This window comes from Varroa jacobsoni, unplaced genomic scaffold (assembly GCF_002532875.2).
Source record: "Varroa jacobsoni isolate VJ856 unplaced genomic scaffold, vjacob_1.0 contig01451, whole genome shotgun sequence".
Lineage (NCBI taxonomy): Eukaryota > Metazoa > Arthropoda > Arachnida > Mesostigmata > Varroidae > Varroa > Varroa jacobsoni.
In genome coordinates, this window is record NW_019214637.1 from 35,152 (window position 1) to 47,261 (window position 12,110).

Here is a 12,110-nt window from a genome sequence, read left to right on the forward strand (position 1 = left end):
ATTTTTCTAATCGATGAAATACGGTTTCGCCGGCATTTGTCAAACCGGTGGCTGAAGGAATTGTTTCATTTCAAAAATTCTACGTAATTAGTTGCCACGCGCTGCATTTGATAATGTAGTCTGCTTATCGTAAATACGTGTACGGAGATAACAGCTCGGTAACCCGGTTCAAAGGGTTGCTAGCGTGTATATACATACACAGATATACAGATTCGAGTTTAGGATCTAGGACTGACATAAACAATTTAACTAAGCCAATTATGAGCAACATTTGAATCATATTATTCAATCGCCAAAAAGGGAAATCTATTAATTTAAATCGGAGTAGGTATACATACTATGTAAATGCCGAAACACGCCGATAGACGGTCTTTGTCAGCTGTGCCAACTATATGCCAGTGAGAACCGTTCGTAGTTGAAGGTAAGAATGAAGATAATATAGTAGAAGATTTTTTGCATTTTCATACGTGTTGAGTTCGTTTTTTCTTTGTCGGAAGGCATAAAAAATCGGTGGAAGGTAAAATATGTCTGTTATACGGAGTGTGTATAGAGACAGTGTCGCCAAACGTTCCTAAAAGCAACTGTTTTTGCCTACCGAAGCGATATAAATCACTCAAAAAATGACCGGTTTAAACCCTATTTGAAGTTGATATCCTCAACTGAGTTCAGGTAACCTAAAACTACTTTCAAAAATAATTTACTGAATAAAGGGTAATTTAAGTCTTCTCCTTTCGGAAACAGCTAACGCAAAAGATGATCTTTTTAGCCAAATGCGCATTTATTCGACGACTCACAAATAAGCATTGTTATTTGTATAGGACAGTGAGAACAAAACGCCGTTGATAAAGGCCGCTCCGGTTGTATCCGTCGTAAGGGTGGCATAAGTGGACGATTCTTAATCTGTTGTCGGCCTCTAGGTCTCTCGTATTCGTTCAGCAGGCACGATCAGCTGAGGTACCGACGGTAAATAGACTTTCAGATCAGACATTATGAGGCCACATTATGAGACTCAAAGGGGAGTTTAGGGTATTTGCAGACGTACGAGGAAACAAGGACTGAGGTGAAATTTATAGCCGAGATATTGCGCGCCGAATACTAATCACCACTGCACAGGGTACATATTAGAAGGTGTCAATCACATCTGCCTAGCGATACAATGAAGATTAATTAAAACTAATTTTCAAATGTCATTAAAAAGATCATTTCTATGTTTGCTTAACAATAGTTGGACAGCAGTGACCACTATGATGGCTGTCGTCCCATCGTTAATACTTGCCGAACGCATAGGATTAATAAAGGGTCAGGTGAAGATTCTCCCTAGCAAAAGTAGTTCATCCAGTATAATTGATTCCACTTCACTGTCGAAGCTTGGTTCTTTGGAACGACCAAGGTTCACGGTTTCCATGCACGTTGATTTTTTGTTGATGGATTTCCCTAGGAACAACTGATAGTCAAGTACATACGCTAGCTATCCTTTTGTACTGACTCGTTGTTCAGAGAAGTGTGCCACAGGCTAACTTAACGGCTGGTTGTTAGTAGAGCTTTACTTTTAATATTTGGTCCTTTTTTATGGTTTGCCCTTCGAAACAATGCATGCTGACACAATAACCACTCTATAGTTATAGGTATTTCGTGACCGTGTCTATGTAATATTTAGCTAGCATGTGCTGGCGTATTACATTTGCAGAGTTGATAGCAAGCGGTATATTTTACAGGCGATACAAAATACACTAAACAAAAATATTGCTACGCAGATATTGTGCTTCGGCAATACCTGCTCTTCGATAGTACCTACTGTTATCCTAGGCTAAAAAGTGTATAACCGATAGCAATCTTTTGACAGCGAATTCTTTATTATTGGTTCGTATACGAAGTTCCTCTTTTTCAGAACTTTTTTAATACGCACGCACTCACGCACGCACGCACGCACTCACGCACGCACGCACGCACGCACGTACTGATTCGTCTCGTGACAACACCGATTTCCCATAAAGGATCAGTCATTTTTGAAGTATCATTAATTCGCGCGCTTCAAACCCGCGTCTAATGGAGCTTATTACGGTAAATAATTAAAGTTTTATCTAATCAAGAAACGGCATACGGTCGACATGAAGAAAGGCTCGAATATTCTAGACTAAATACGTTTGTTTTTGTTAAAAAGATAGCACGTTTATTTTATGTTACATAAATCCTTTGTTAACTGTAGCTCTCTCTGCGGCCGGGTATGGCTATCGAGATGGAACCTAAAATCAAGCTATGGTATTTGTCCTAATATTGGAGTTAGCGCTTAGTGGAGGGTTCAAGCCGCAGAGTTGTTGCCCCGTATGTTATTGCTTACTTGTTAGCTTTTTCCCGTTCTTCGTTAGTACACACCTGATCCGATCTAGTTACTAAAACCAATAGCCAAGCGTACATATGTGTCAATCAACTGTAGCTTGGGATTCCTAAATCAATCTACTTTAGAGCAGGAAGGGTATAATTGCCTTTCGGGATGATGGGTAATTTTTAAATCTGTCTTGATACCATCGGTGATTAAGGAGAGCTATGGCAATCTGATTGACATAGGTCCAAAGTAGACTGAGAAGCCAGGTCAGATTGGTACAACCCAATACGACTGTTATACTAGTGTAGACCATTATCTCCGCAAGATAGTGTGGAGATGAAATGAGTTCAAACATTCCACCATAGGGCGCAACGTGCTTTGATGATACCCTCTGAAACATGTAAAAGATCGTTAGTCAACGGTACAGCTGGAAGGTGGCTCAGAGTTCGGTAATTACAACTGTACACACACACATATATATATATATATATAACAAACAAACAAACTGCCGAATCTATTGACGGATTAAATCTTCTAATTATCTATCCGTATGGTCTGAGAAAGCCATTGGTGTCGTTCGTTATTGAAATTAGATATGTTTTTCCATATATGATAACTGGTTACTGAATTATATATATGAGCGCACGAATACTAGCCCACCTTTCCATCTGCGTTCTTGCGGAAGGCAGCAAATCGCTTGGCTGTGTCGTATTCAAGCCAGACAGCCACTAGCCACATGACGCTGCCTAAGATGACATGACTTGACCAGAGGTCAGACAACGAAAACGCGGGTAGTTCCGGAGCAACTGGCAAAGCCAGCGATAACAATGAATATTGCACACCTGTTCATAATAAAAGTATACACTTTTTCGGATAACCTAGCAATTCCAAACCAAGCATTAAAGCTCGAAAATAAAGTGTTCTATTTTTTTTTACGAAACGCTAAGCGATTAGGCCTAATGTGTTTAAGTGTACGTTTACATGAAATATTTCTATGTCGCACATACAACAATGCACGATAAAATCTCTTCTATTTCAAGCGTTAATGGCAACGGTCGCTATTACGTGGATAGTGCTCAACACGATCTCACCGAACAACTTTCGTTGTGTCACTACCTGATCTGACGAAAACAGATGAACAGGTGGCGTTTTCTCTCGAATATCGTGTGATCTCCGAACTTTTTTTCTGCTTTACGTATTCGGATGATATTATAAACCTGAATTAGCAAATAGAAATTAAACGTACCCTTTTTCAACCTAGTGTTTAGTTTAATAAATATAAAGTTCTAATAATCCTAAATAAAATTATGCCATGATTTGGTTCTACCTTTAGACAAGATTCACTAGGGCGGTTATGAGTGTGTCACGGTCGATAAACTCTGTAGCACGCGAAACGAATCAAACCGTTACAGACTGAATTTTATCGAGGTGTATGGGAATTTCAAAAGCACGCCTTAAACGCGAACGTTACGAAAAGATCTACCGAGTTTACCTATAAGCACCTACGAGGAAACGACAAAATTAAATTATTTGGAGCTACCTAATAGCCACTCAATATGTTACAAGAACAGAAAACGACCGTATTGAACGCGGTAGATTTTGGGGTATATATTAGTCAATATATAATTATTTTGGCGCGTAGAGAAGGGGAAATTAATCCCCCGAAAATCTAGACATCAAAAGGAAACGATAGCTTTTTCTGTTAAAAGTATGCTGGAAATTGTATAAGTTAATACTTTATGAACCTAAACTGTTCGTAGTTTCGCAGTATATTTAGTTGTCGAAGGAGTGTTGACGGTTTTTGTCACTAGGCGATTTTTGAAATCACACCTCTCAGGTCATAAGAGTCGTAACGTAATTGGCATCAGGCTGGGGTGTAATTTTGGTCTAGTACAAGAAAGAGAAAACGCATGGTGATGTACTCTAGTGGCAACCTTCGGCCTAATAGGTGAGGTGGTACTTGTCAAAGATTGAATGTTTGGCTCTCATCGGAACGGTAAATAAGTATCATCCGTACTTTTTTGACCGCTACCTAACTTTTGCCTTGACAACCCAAGAGCATTAAAGGCGGCCATTTAGATAGACTTCCAAGATCCAAACTTTACTAATGATCTCTCGATTGTTTTTTCTACTAAAACTTTTCTTCGGATTTTTCAGAAACCTCATGGAAATCTGTAATAATACAGACCTTCAATTTAGGGCAAAGAAGAACGTCTTAGTATTGGTAAAGGTTTTTCCAACGCCGAAAGATTTACTACAATATCTGAATTTGGGCAAAAATCAGATGTTATTAATAGATTATTTGCTCAAATCCAGGGAACAATGTTTTGTTTTGTTTTAGAAACAATTGACTATTAAAGGTCACTGAGGAACGCATCCCCGCTACGACATACGACATTAACATAAGTGGACCACCTTACAGTAGCCCTCGAAATATTTTACATTACCTTGTAAATGCTTTAATAAATAAAATATTGGTATATACAATGTTAGAAAATTTAGTAAAAAAGACTTTTACATCGTAGATGCAAAGACGCTCTCTCTATGACTGGTAATTATATAGCATTCATAGACTTCTGAACTTACCAGTGTAAAAAATGAAACCCATTGCAAAGTGCCATATGTGCATTCGAACGTTTGAGAAGACGCTCACGAACATACATTCATAGCAACGGCGAGCCACCTATAACAACCATATCCATATGTAATAATTTATCCTTGAGTATAATGTATGTTGACGAGCCAACGTTGTTCTATAATGTTTTTATCACAGATGACCAACCTGAACAGTTAGAAGGAGTTGAGTCCATAAAATAATGGCAAACGGTACTGCAAACAGAACAAACCGAATCTTATTACGTACTCATCCTATTACCTTAAATCATTATCTCTTTTAGAGTTATTGACTTTCTTAGATCCTGTCGAAGATTTTCTGGCAAATTCATCAACCGCATAAGCATCATTTGACGGAATCCATTGCCCAGTAGGCTAACTATTGAAGAGTAGATCGGCCAGATTGAACTCAGTCGCAACTAATTTAAAATAAAACGTGTTCAAATATAGCCACTGAGGTCCTACTATTGCTTCTAAATGGTATTTAAAGTTTGTCTCTGATGTGAGTGATACCTTTCATGGTGCGGTTGTGGATGAGAACGTCCATGGTGATTTTCAGCTTCCGCGGCACAGCACCGAGGCCGATCGATATGCAGCAAAGGACCAAGGTCCATATGGTAAACAGGACTACTGCATACTCATAAAACTGTGTGAAGCACCTAGAAGGAATAAAGAAACGCATTCCGTTAGGGCCATATGAAGGTCACACAAAGGAAAGTTGACAGTGTGACTGTTCAAAACGTATGTTTCTCGGCGTTTTCGATAGATTCATTTTTTTTCATATTCATATTATAGTTGCGTTGTTTATCTTTGACCGAGCATAATTTTGAGTTTAGAATACAAATGATACGTTTACCTTTTTGGAATTGATATTCTCGCCAGAACCGATGCTCTTTTGTTTTTTGAAAGTTTTCCATATAGAAAAGCTGACACAACCACGTCTGGTACCTGCAGTCATTCAAATAAGGTAAGAAGTACCGATCAGCTACAATTTTAGATACCCACATTATCGGAATGTCGGAGCTGAGAGACTAACTTTTACGAAAAATGCACACTGTTTATAACAATCAGTGGGTGAAGATTTAGGTTCGAACCCGGACGTAGACATACTGCGTCTCGTGCCGGGAGCTAGCCGTCTGGCTGAATGCATAACGACGATACTAGACGTAATCCCTGGATCCCGCTCAAATCTAACAAAATGTTTCCTTAAACAAAAGTTCGCGACGATGGCTAGTGTATTTATAACCCTTTAGTCGGGTGTTGATCCATCCTCTTGGAAGGTTTCTCAGCTCGCTAGTCGCGGTAATCCCGTAAAAGGTGCTACTTTTCGTTCATTTACTGTACCCTTAAATGCTCATTAAATGGTATCATACACAGGTTAGGTTTAGGATAGACAAGGTCGATTTTTTCAACGAGACATTGATTACTCATTATGAGAGGAATTTCGAATTTTCCACAAACCTTGGAAGTCTGTTTATTAGAGCATCTATCTGTTAATCTGGGTGATACGGTGTTTACGTTTTCGGTTTTTCAATGACTTGAAAACGTCATTTTTGTAGTCTCCTTTTTCATATTTAATGCTATTTTTCTTATCTAGCCGCTTTTTAGGGGAGAGTTTGTTTTTAAATTATAGTAACTTTTCTATAATTAATGTGTGATTTGCTTTTTAATTCCTTTTAGAACTTTATCGATTTCGATTCATCTAACTCTATGCAATATATGATCATAAGCAGACTGAAAGAACGAAGGTAATAAGCAAAACTGACATTAAGTACGCAAGTTATTCAGTAACTTATCTCAGATAATTTACTCGAAAATTGCTTGTCGAGTATAATTGCATACTAGATGATTCGGTGACACCAGTTACTAAATAGTCTTAAAGGATTTATTAAAAAATAACTGTTGAGCTTTTCTTTTGGATAAATTTCAACCCAGTTACAGATCCGGTACACGTACATCTTCGCTAGACTGACCATCTCAAAAAAGAGATCATGAAAACTATTTGATTTTACTTTGTTTCGTCGCATAAACTTCTATGGTCGTACTAAAATATTGTTACCATCATAAGCCTACAAAGGTTTCACGATAGCCCGTTCGTCTTTATTTTCGAAATTCTACATTATCAATTAGTGAAACGCTTTTCCTGATAGGTTTCCTCATGATAAATCTCATATAAGGTATAGGGTAACGAATAGTTCCCAGGCTACATATCGAATACGGTTTAGATATAGTTAAAAGCAACCCTGATCCTTGGATCAACGTAATTATATCTACGAAGTGTAAAGTAGAGGAATTGTAGAAGAACTAAGAATGCTTGAAAAAATACCTCGTTGCTTGCGAAAAAAACAGAATTTTGTTAGTATCTGACCGCCTGGACATATTATCATTGTACTCTTATTTAAGCAAATTCGAGATGGATTGAAATAGGTATTCGATTTTCTATTTAAGCGTGCTTGTCCTTAGAGCTGTTGCGTTAAGGAACGAAAAGATGTCTATTACTAAAGATGCGTCTACGGTCCAATTTTTTAACCTTGCCCTAGTCTAATCGAATCCAACCAGTTAGGATGCTTACTTCGGCCAAAAACAGTCAGTCGGCTTGCTTTTAAGTAGTGAGCGTGTTGGGATGAGTCGTTAACTAGGAAACTTCAGAAAAAGCAGGACAAAACAGGAATGGAAGTATGCAAAGTACAACCATGGAAACGAGGCTGTACCACGTTAGAACCTCTGCCGTAGTCGTGTACAATCAGTCTCATAAGATCAATAAGAACAGGTAGCTTACAGTTAGAGAAAAATTGATTTATACGTCAAACGACACCTTCATCAGCTGTAGATTTTTTCTACACTGAAAGTTCACTTGTTCAGAACAACAGAGTTACCTTACGCCCACTCCTTTCCGCCCGTTAAAGTCAAAAAATGAAAAATAATCTCATAGCGCATATAATGAAACAAAATGCAAGTTAGTGGCTTCCCAGTTACGCTAAAGTTTATCCGCGAGCGTTCCAAGTTATAACATTATCATTCAAAAAAAATCCATTATGATTTTGTTATTGGCTTTCTTATATCTTGGATACCGTGCCATTAGTCCATTGAAAAACCCTACTCTGGGGCTTCGAGACAGATGTATGAATATGGCGGAAATATGGAATAATGAAAAGGGAATGATTTACCAAAAGAAAAAATATAATGGACACAAAGCCTAATGCTAAACATACTGGCAAAGGCCTTAATAGCTATCCCAATGTACCCAATTTTAAGCAGTTAAATAGAATATAATTCATGCAAATAGCCAGCCTAGGCTTAACTACACGATCGTGCGCCAAAATCACGTTTTTCTTTTATATAAGAAATAATAACATTAAAATATGATATAAGTGCGAGTAACGTATGTCCACGTTTATGTTTGAGCCTACGAGCATTAATCCGAACACCCCACGGAGAGCAATTGTTCTAACGCGTTTGTATCCTAAAGAAGAGTGCTTTCAAAATATATGAGCCTCTGAATCATTTGCTAGCTTTTAGACAATACGGAATGCAAGTCGGCGCAAATGGTACCCTCTCAAAATAATACATTATGAGTAATGAAGTTATCAAAAACAACAAAGCAGATGTACCTTATCTGGGTAATGTGTCAGTAGGAGATAAGTGACCCAAACAGGAACAATGCATAATATCCAAACGACGTCAAGAAGATTTAGCATGATCTCTTACAATCTGAAAGGGATCAGAATTATCCTCAGATTATTCGATGCATTTCAGAGTTTTAACGTTGGTGGTAACGTTTTATAACACACGTCCGTTATATAAGATTAAAACATAGAAAAATTCGATCCGATTCACTTAACAGAAACAAGGTGTCTTACTAACTAATTTCTTCTGTAGTCTCCGCCACTCTTTGTATTTCTCTCCCATCTGTCAATCGATTATTTCTTGAGTTTTTGAAATTTTTGAGGTCTGGTATTGAACAACTCGGGTTTTGAAGATTCTCTTCACCGTTACATGTACGATTACGAATTTGGTTTGCCGCATGGCTTTGCATTATCTATTGAGTCTTTTTTGTGAGATAGCCTTGTATGTTCGACACGACAATGCTGTATAGAAATCCGTTTTGTTCTTCTTTTCTAGACCTACCAAACGCAAACTTTCGACTATTTGAGATACGTATCTGGTTTAATTCTAGGTTTATCTCTCGCAACTACCCATTCCTTTCATGATTTTATATCAACACGGAGACACCACTTTTTGTTGTGACCGGTGACGAGCGTCTTTAGAAGCCTGTCATCTGGCAGTTCACGTTCGAAAACTTCGCAGTTCAAGGCAGAAATATCCCAAATAAGTTACTTTGGCAGCTTTTGACCTCTGTAGAGGACAAGGTTAAGCTTCTCTTTCATAGCTCCTTTTCTTTAATTCTTCTTACAAACAAATGAATTTTTCATGTTTTATGCCCGGAACTGCGTTAACATTGTATTAAACATGCCTCACTTCTGTGTGGAAAGCAAATTTTGAATGCAAATGATAATTACTATATAATCACGTGACTTTTTTTATATTTGAACATAACACTCCCTCACGTATAAAAGAATAACATAGATTGGGCCCGCGTCTTTTAACAGCAATTAAAACGATTTTCAGCCCCTCTTAAAAACTTTGGGAGTTATTGTTGACTGTTAGTGTGTGAATGGATTTCTTGTGTTGTAGAAGTTGACGGCTAGTTAAACTAGGGAAACTTTGAAAAAAAAAACCATTGCAAGCCGAACTCAACCAGGTATATTTCTAGTGAGTTACTCCCGATTTTGAAAAAGTCGAAATGAGTGTTTTAATGAGAAAAATTAGAAAGAAATAGAGTTCAAAACATAGCATTACACCAACATATCCAGCCACTCGGGTTAAAAAACAAATGCATTAGATGATGCTGAAGTTCCGGATCGCGTATTATGATTCTCGATCCCAAAGTATGATTCTGGGTCCCAAAAGTTCTTCGAAAAACGTGTTCCGCTAAGTTATCAAGTACTCAATTGTAACAGCTTTGCATCACACATCCGCTGCATACTCAGCCGCATGGAACTTCCTTTGACAACAGAAAGTAGAAAGAGAACAAACAAACATGGCTAAAACCATAGCACAGTAAGGTTTTTCATATTTATTATCGAACTGGCGGCAGAAGCCAAGTATCGTGTATCCGAGTTTAACTTCGCCTAACAAACTACTTGTTCATTGTCTGAAAACAACGGCTATCAACAGTTATCTATTATCAACCATTTTGTGTGTATGGTTTTTTTTATCAATCGTTAGAAACTTGGACGCCCACAGACAAGTAAAGCGCACAAGCCACAAACACAGCCGCTCGTTCTGCCTGATCATCTGGCCCTGCACCAAAAACACCCCCCCGCTCCCCCACAATAACAGGTTTACACACGTAACTACAACGAGTGACGAGAAGTGATGTCTCCGTGTCAAGAAGAGGCAGAAAAAGGAACGGCTATCTTCGACGGATTCATCTAAGCTTTGAGCTAGGCCAAACCTTCATCTCAAAGAGACAAAAATTTGTGTTTGGTAAGACGTAAAGGAATACCCTAAGAAATGCCTGAAAGAAACAAAAACGGTTGACTTATATTGCATGTGGACTAGTTGCATGGAGTGAACGAGGCTACCGAACGGAAACGTAATAGGTAAGGTAAAGTAACCCTTCTTCGCCATAATCAGAGTGATGAAATGAAACAATGGCAATAAAGAATCGAGGGTATGCGCGTAGACTAGTCCAAAAATGATCAGACTAGTGGCAATGCTTCTCATTGCAGACTACACGTTTATCCGTCGGAAGTAGTGCTTAGCCTCAGTTATAATTTAGAATTATAATAGACATGCTATATAAAGCATTGCGGGGATTATTGCGGGAAATATGAGTGATTCGAGTCAAACATAACCATAATTTTTTTTTACAAATCTAATGATGCACCAGTAAGGCCAATAGAATCCGCGGGCCATTTGATCGTCAACAATTTGATGGCTAAATACAGAAAATTTTTTTGCGGTAAAAATCCATGAGCCTAAACTTGCAGAATAGATCTAATATGCTTCTATAATGGCCTTATTCCAGTCAATGATACGCCATCGTGGTTAAGTCGTTACTTGCTGAAATTTCGCGAGCCATCCGCATTTCTTTCCCTCTCTTCCCATTGTACTAGCGGTATAATGAGAGATAATATGGCAAGTAGGTGATATTACTAAGATGTTTCAGCTGCGGGAAGTCAAGTATATAACCTCGTCTGAGTTATTACACTACACATGCCAGTTAACTCACCGATCAGAAACCGAATACTGTTGATAGATTTAATATGATCAGAATTTTATTAACGGACAAGCATCGCAAAAAAAGCATTATTAAGGGTCAGCCTGCCATATCAACACAATGAGAATTAAAGCACAGGTGTTCGCTATCGCTGCGGCACAAAGGGGAAAACCAGATTCCTCACTACGTTATCGATTTTGAGGAAAACACTATTGCTATCGGTTGCCATCGGCCCATAGGAAAGTGGTCGTTCAAACAACGGATACAGTTTGCTTTGTTAAAAGTTGAACAAGTTGGATCCTATTCTTTTTCTACTAATTTCATTGCGCCTGCCACAACAGACAGCAATACTGTTTCGGCGCTATCGGAACGTCTTACCTGGGAAAATGGATGAATTTTGTTTCCTATAGCTTCAGCTCTCTCCGAGTGTACTAATCTGAAAAATGTACGGCCAGCTTCGAAACACATCTACAAAATACGGAAGGAAAGTATTTAAAAAGCACCAAACATAAAGATCGAACGTAACGTGTGGACTTCCATCAATGGAGAGGGTTGTCTATGAGATGATGCCCCGCTGAGAAAGGGCTAATGTAAGAGAGTCGGTCCAACATCTGTAAGAGAGGGAAAAAGTACGTAGGCGGTCTGCAGCGCTTGGGGACATCAATATTGCCACCTTAGTGATGCTCCGAACGGAATGAAAAATTTTCCAAGAAGTAGGGCATATACTCATTAACTGATGAACGCTGATCTAGCGTTATTCCAACAGGGATAGTTGTTTCAGCTCGTAAATGGAGAAGCATTGTTATGTTTATTATCGCCTTCAGCACATAAATCGAACATTAGAATCGCTAGAAAAATATATCCCATTCTCAATAAAAAAAACCGCAA

The 12,110-nt window shown here is 38.3% G+C and overlaps 1 protein-coding gene across 2 annotated transcripts; it reads right to left on the reverse strand.

Annotated features, from left to right (window-relative positions):
* Positions 1–1,831: 1,831 nt before the first annotated feature.
* LOC111272032 (polyprenal reductase) lies at positions 1,832–11,775 on the reverse strand. Of its 2 annotated transcripts, XM_022853184.2 has the most exons (8): positions 11,601–11,752; positions 8,548–8,647; positions 5,793–5,884; positions 5,450–5,595; positions 5,106–5,152; positions 4,910–5,006; positions 2,984–3,165; positions 1,832–2,714 (listed from the first exon to the last, which is right to left on the reverse strand). In XM_022853184.2, exons 2-8 carry the CDS (start codon positions 8,632–8,634, stop codon positions 2,460–2,462), a joined length of 906 nt encoding a protein of 301 aa, XP_022708919.1. In that variant the 5' UTR covers positions 8,635–8,647; positions 11,601–11,752; the 3' UTR covers positions 1,832–2,459. The 2 variants fall into 2 exon arrangements, with proteins under 2 accessions (XP_022708919.1, XP_022708918.1); XM_022853183.2 differs by lacking the exon at positions 8,548–8,647 and having other exon boundaries at positions 11,601–11,775.
* Positions 11,776–12,110: the final 335 nt, after the last annotated feature.

Coding starts and splice junctions, on each gene's coding strand:
- LOC111272032 (XM_022853183.2), bottom strand. CDS start 11,690: ATGTGTTTCGAAGCTGGCCGTACATTTTTCAGATTAGTACACTCGGAG. Junction 5,885..11,600: donor AAATTCATCCATTTTCCCAG/GTAAGACGTTCC, acceptor GAATGACTGCAG/GTACCAGACGTGGTTGTGTC. Junction 2,715..2,983: donor GCAAGAACGCAGATGGAAAG/GTGGGCTAGTAT, acceptor TACATGTTTCAG/AGGGTATCATCAAAGCACGT.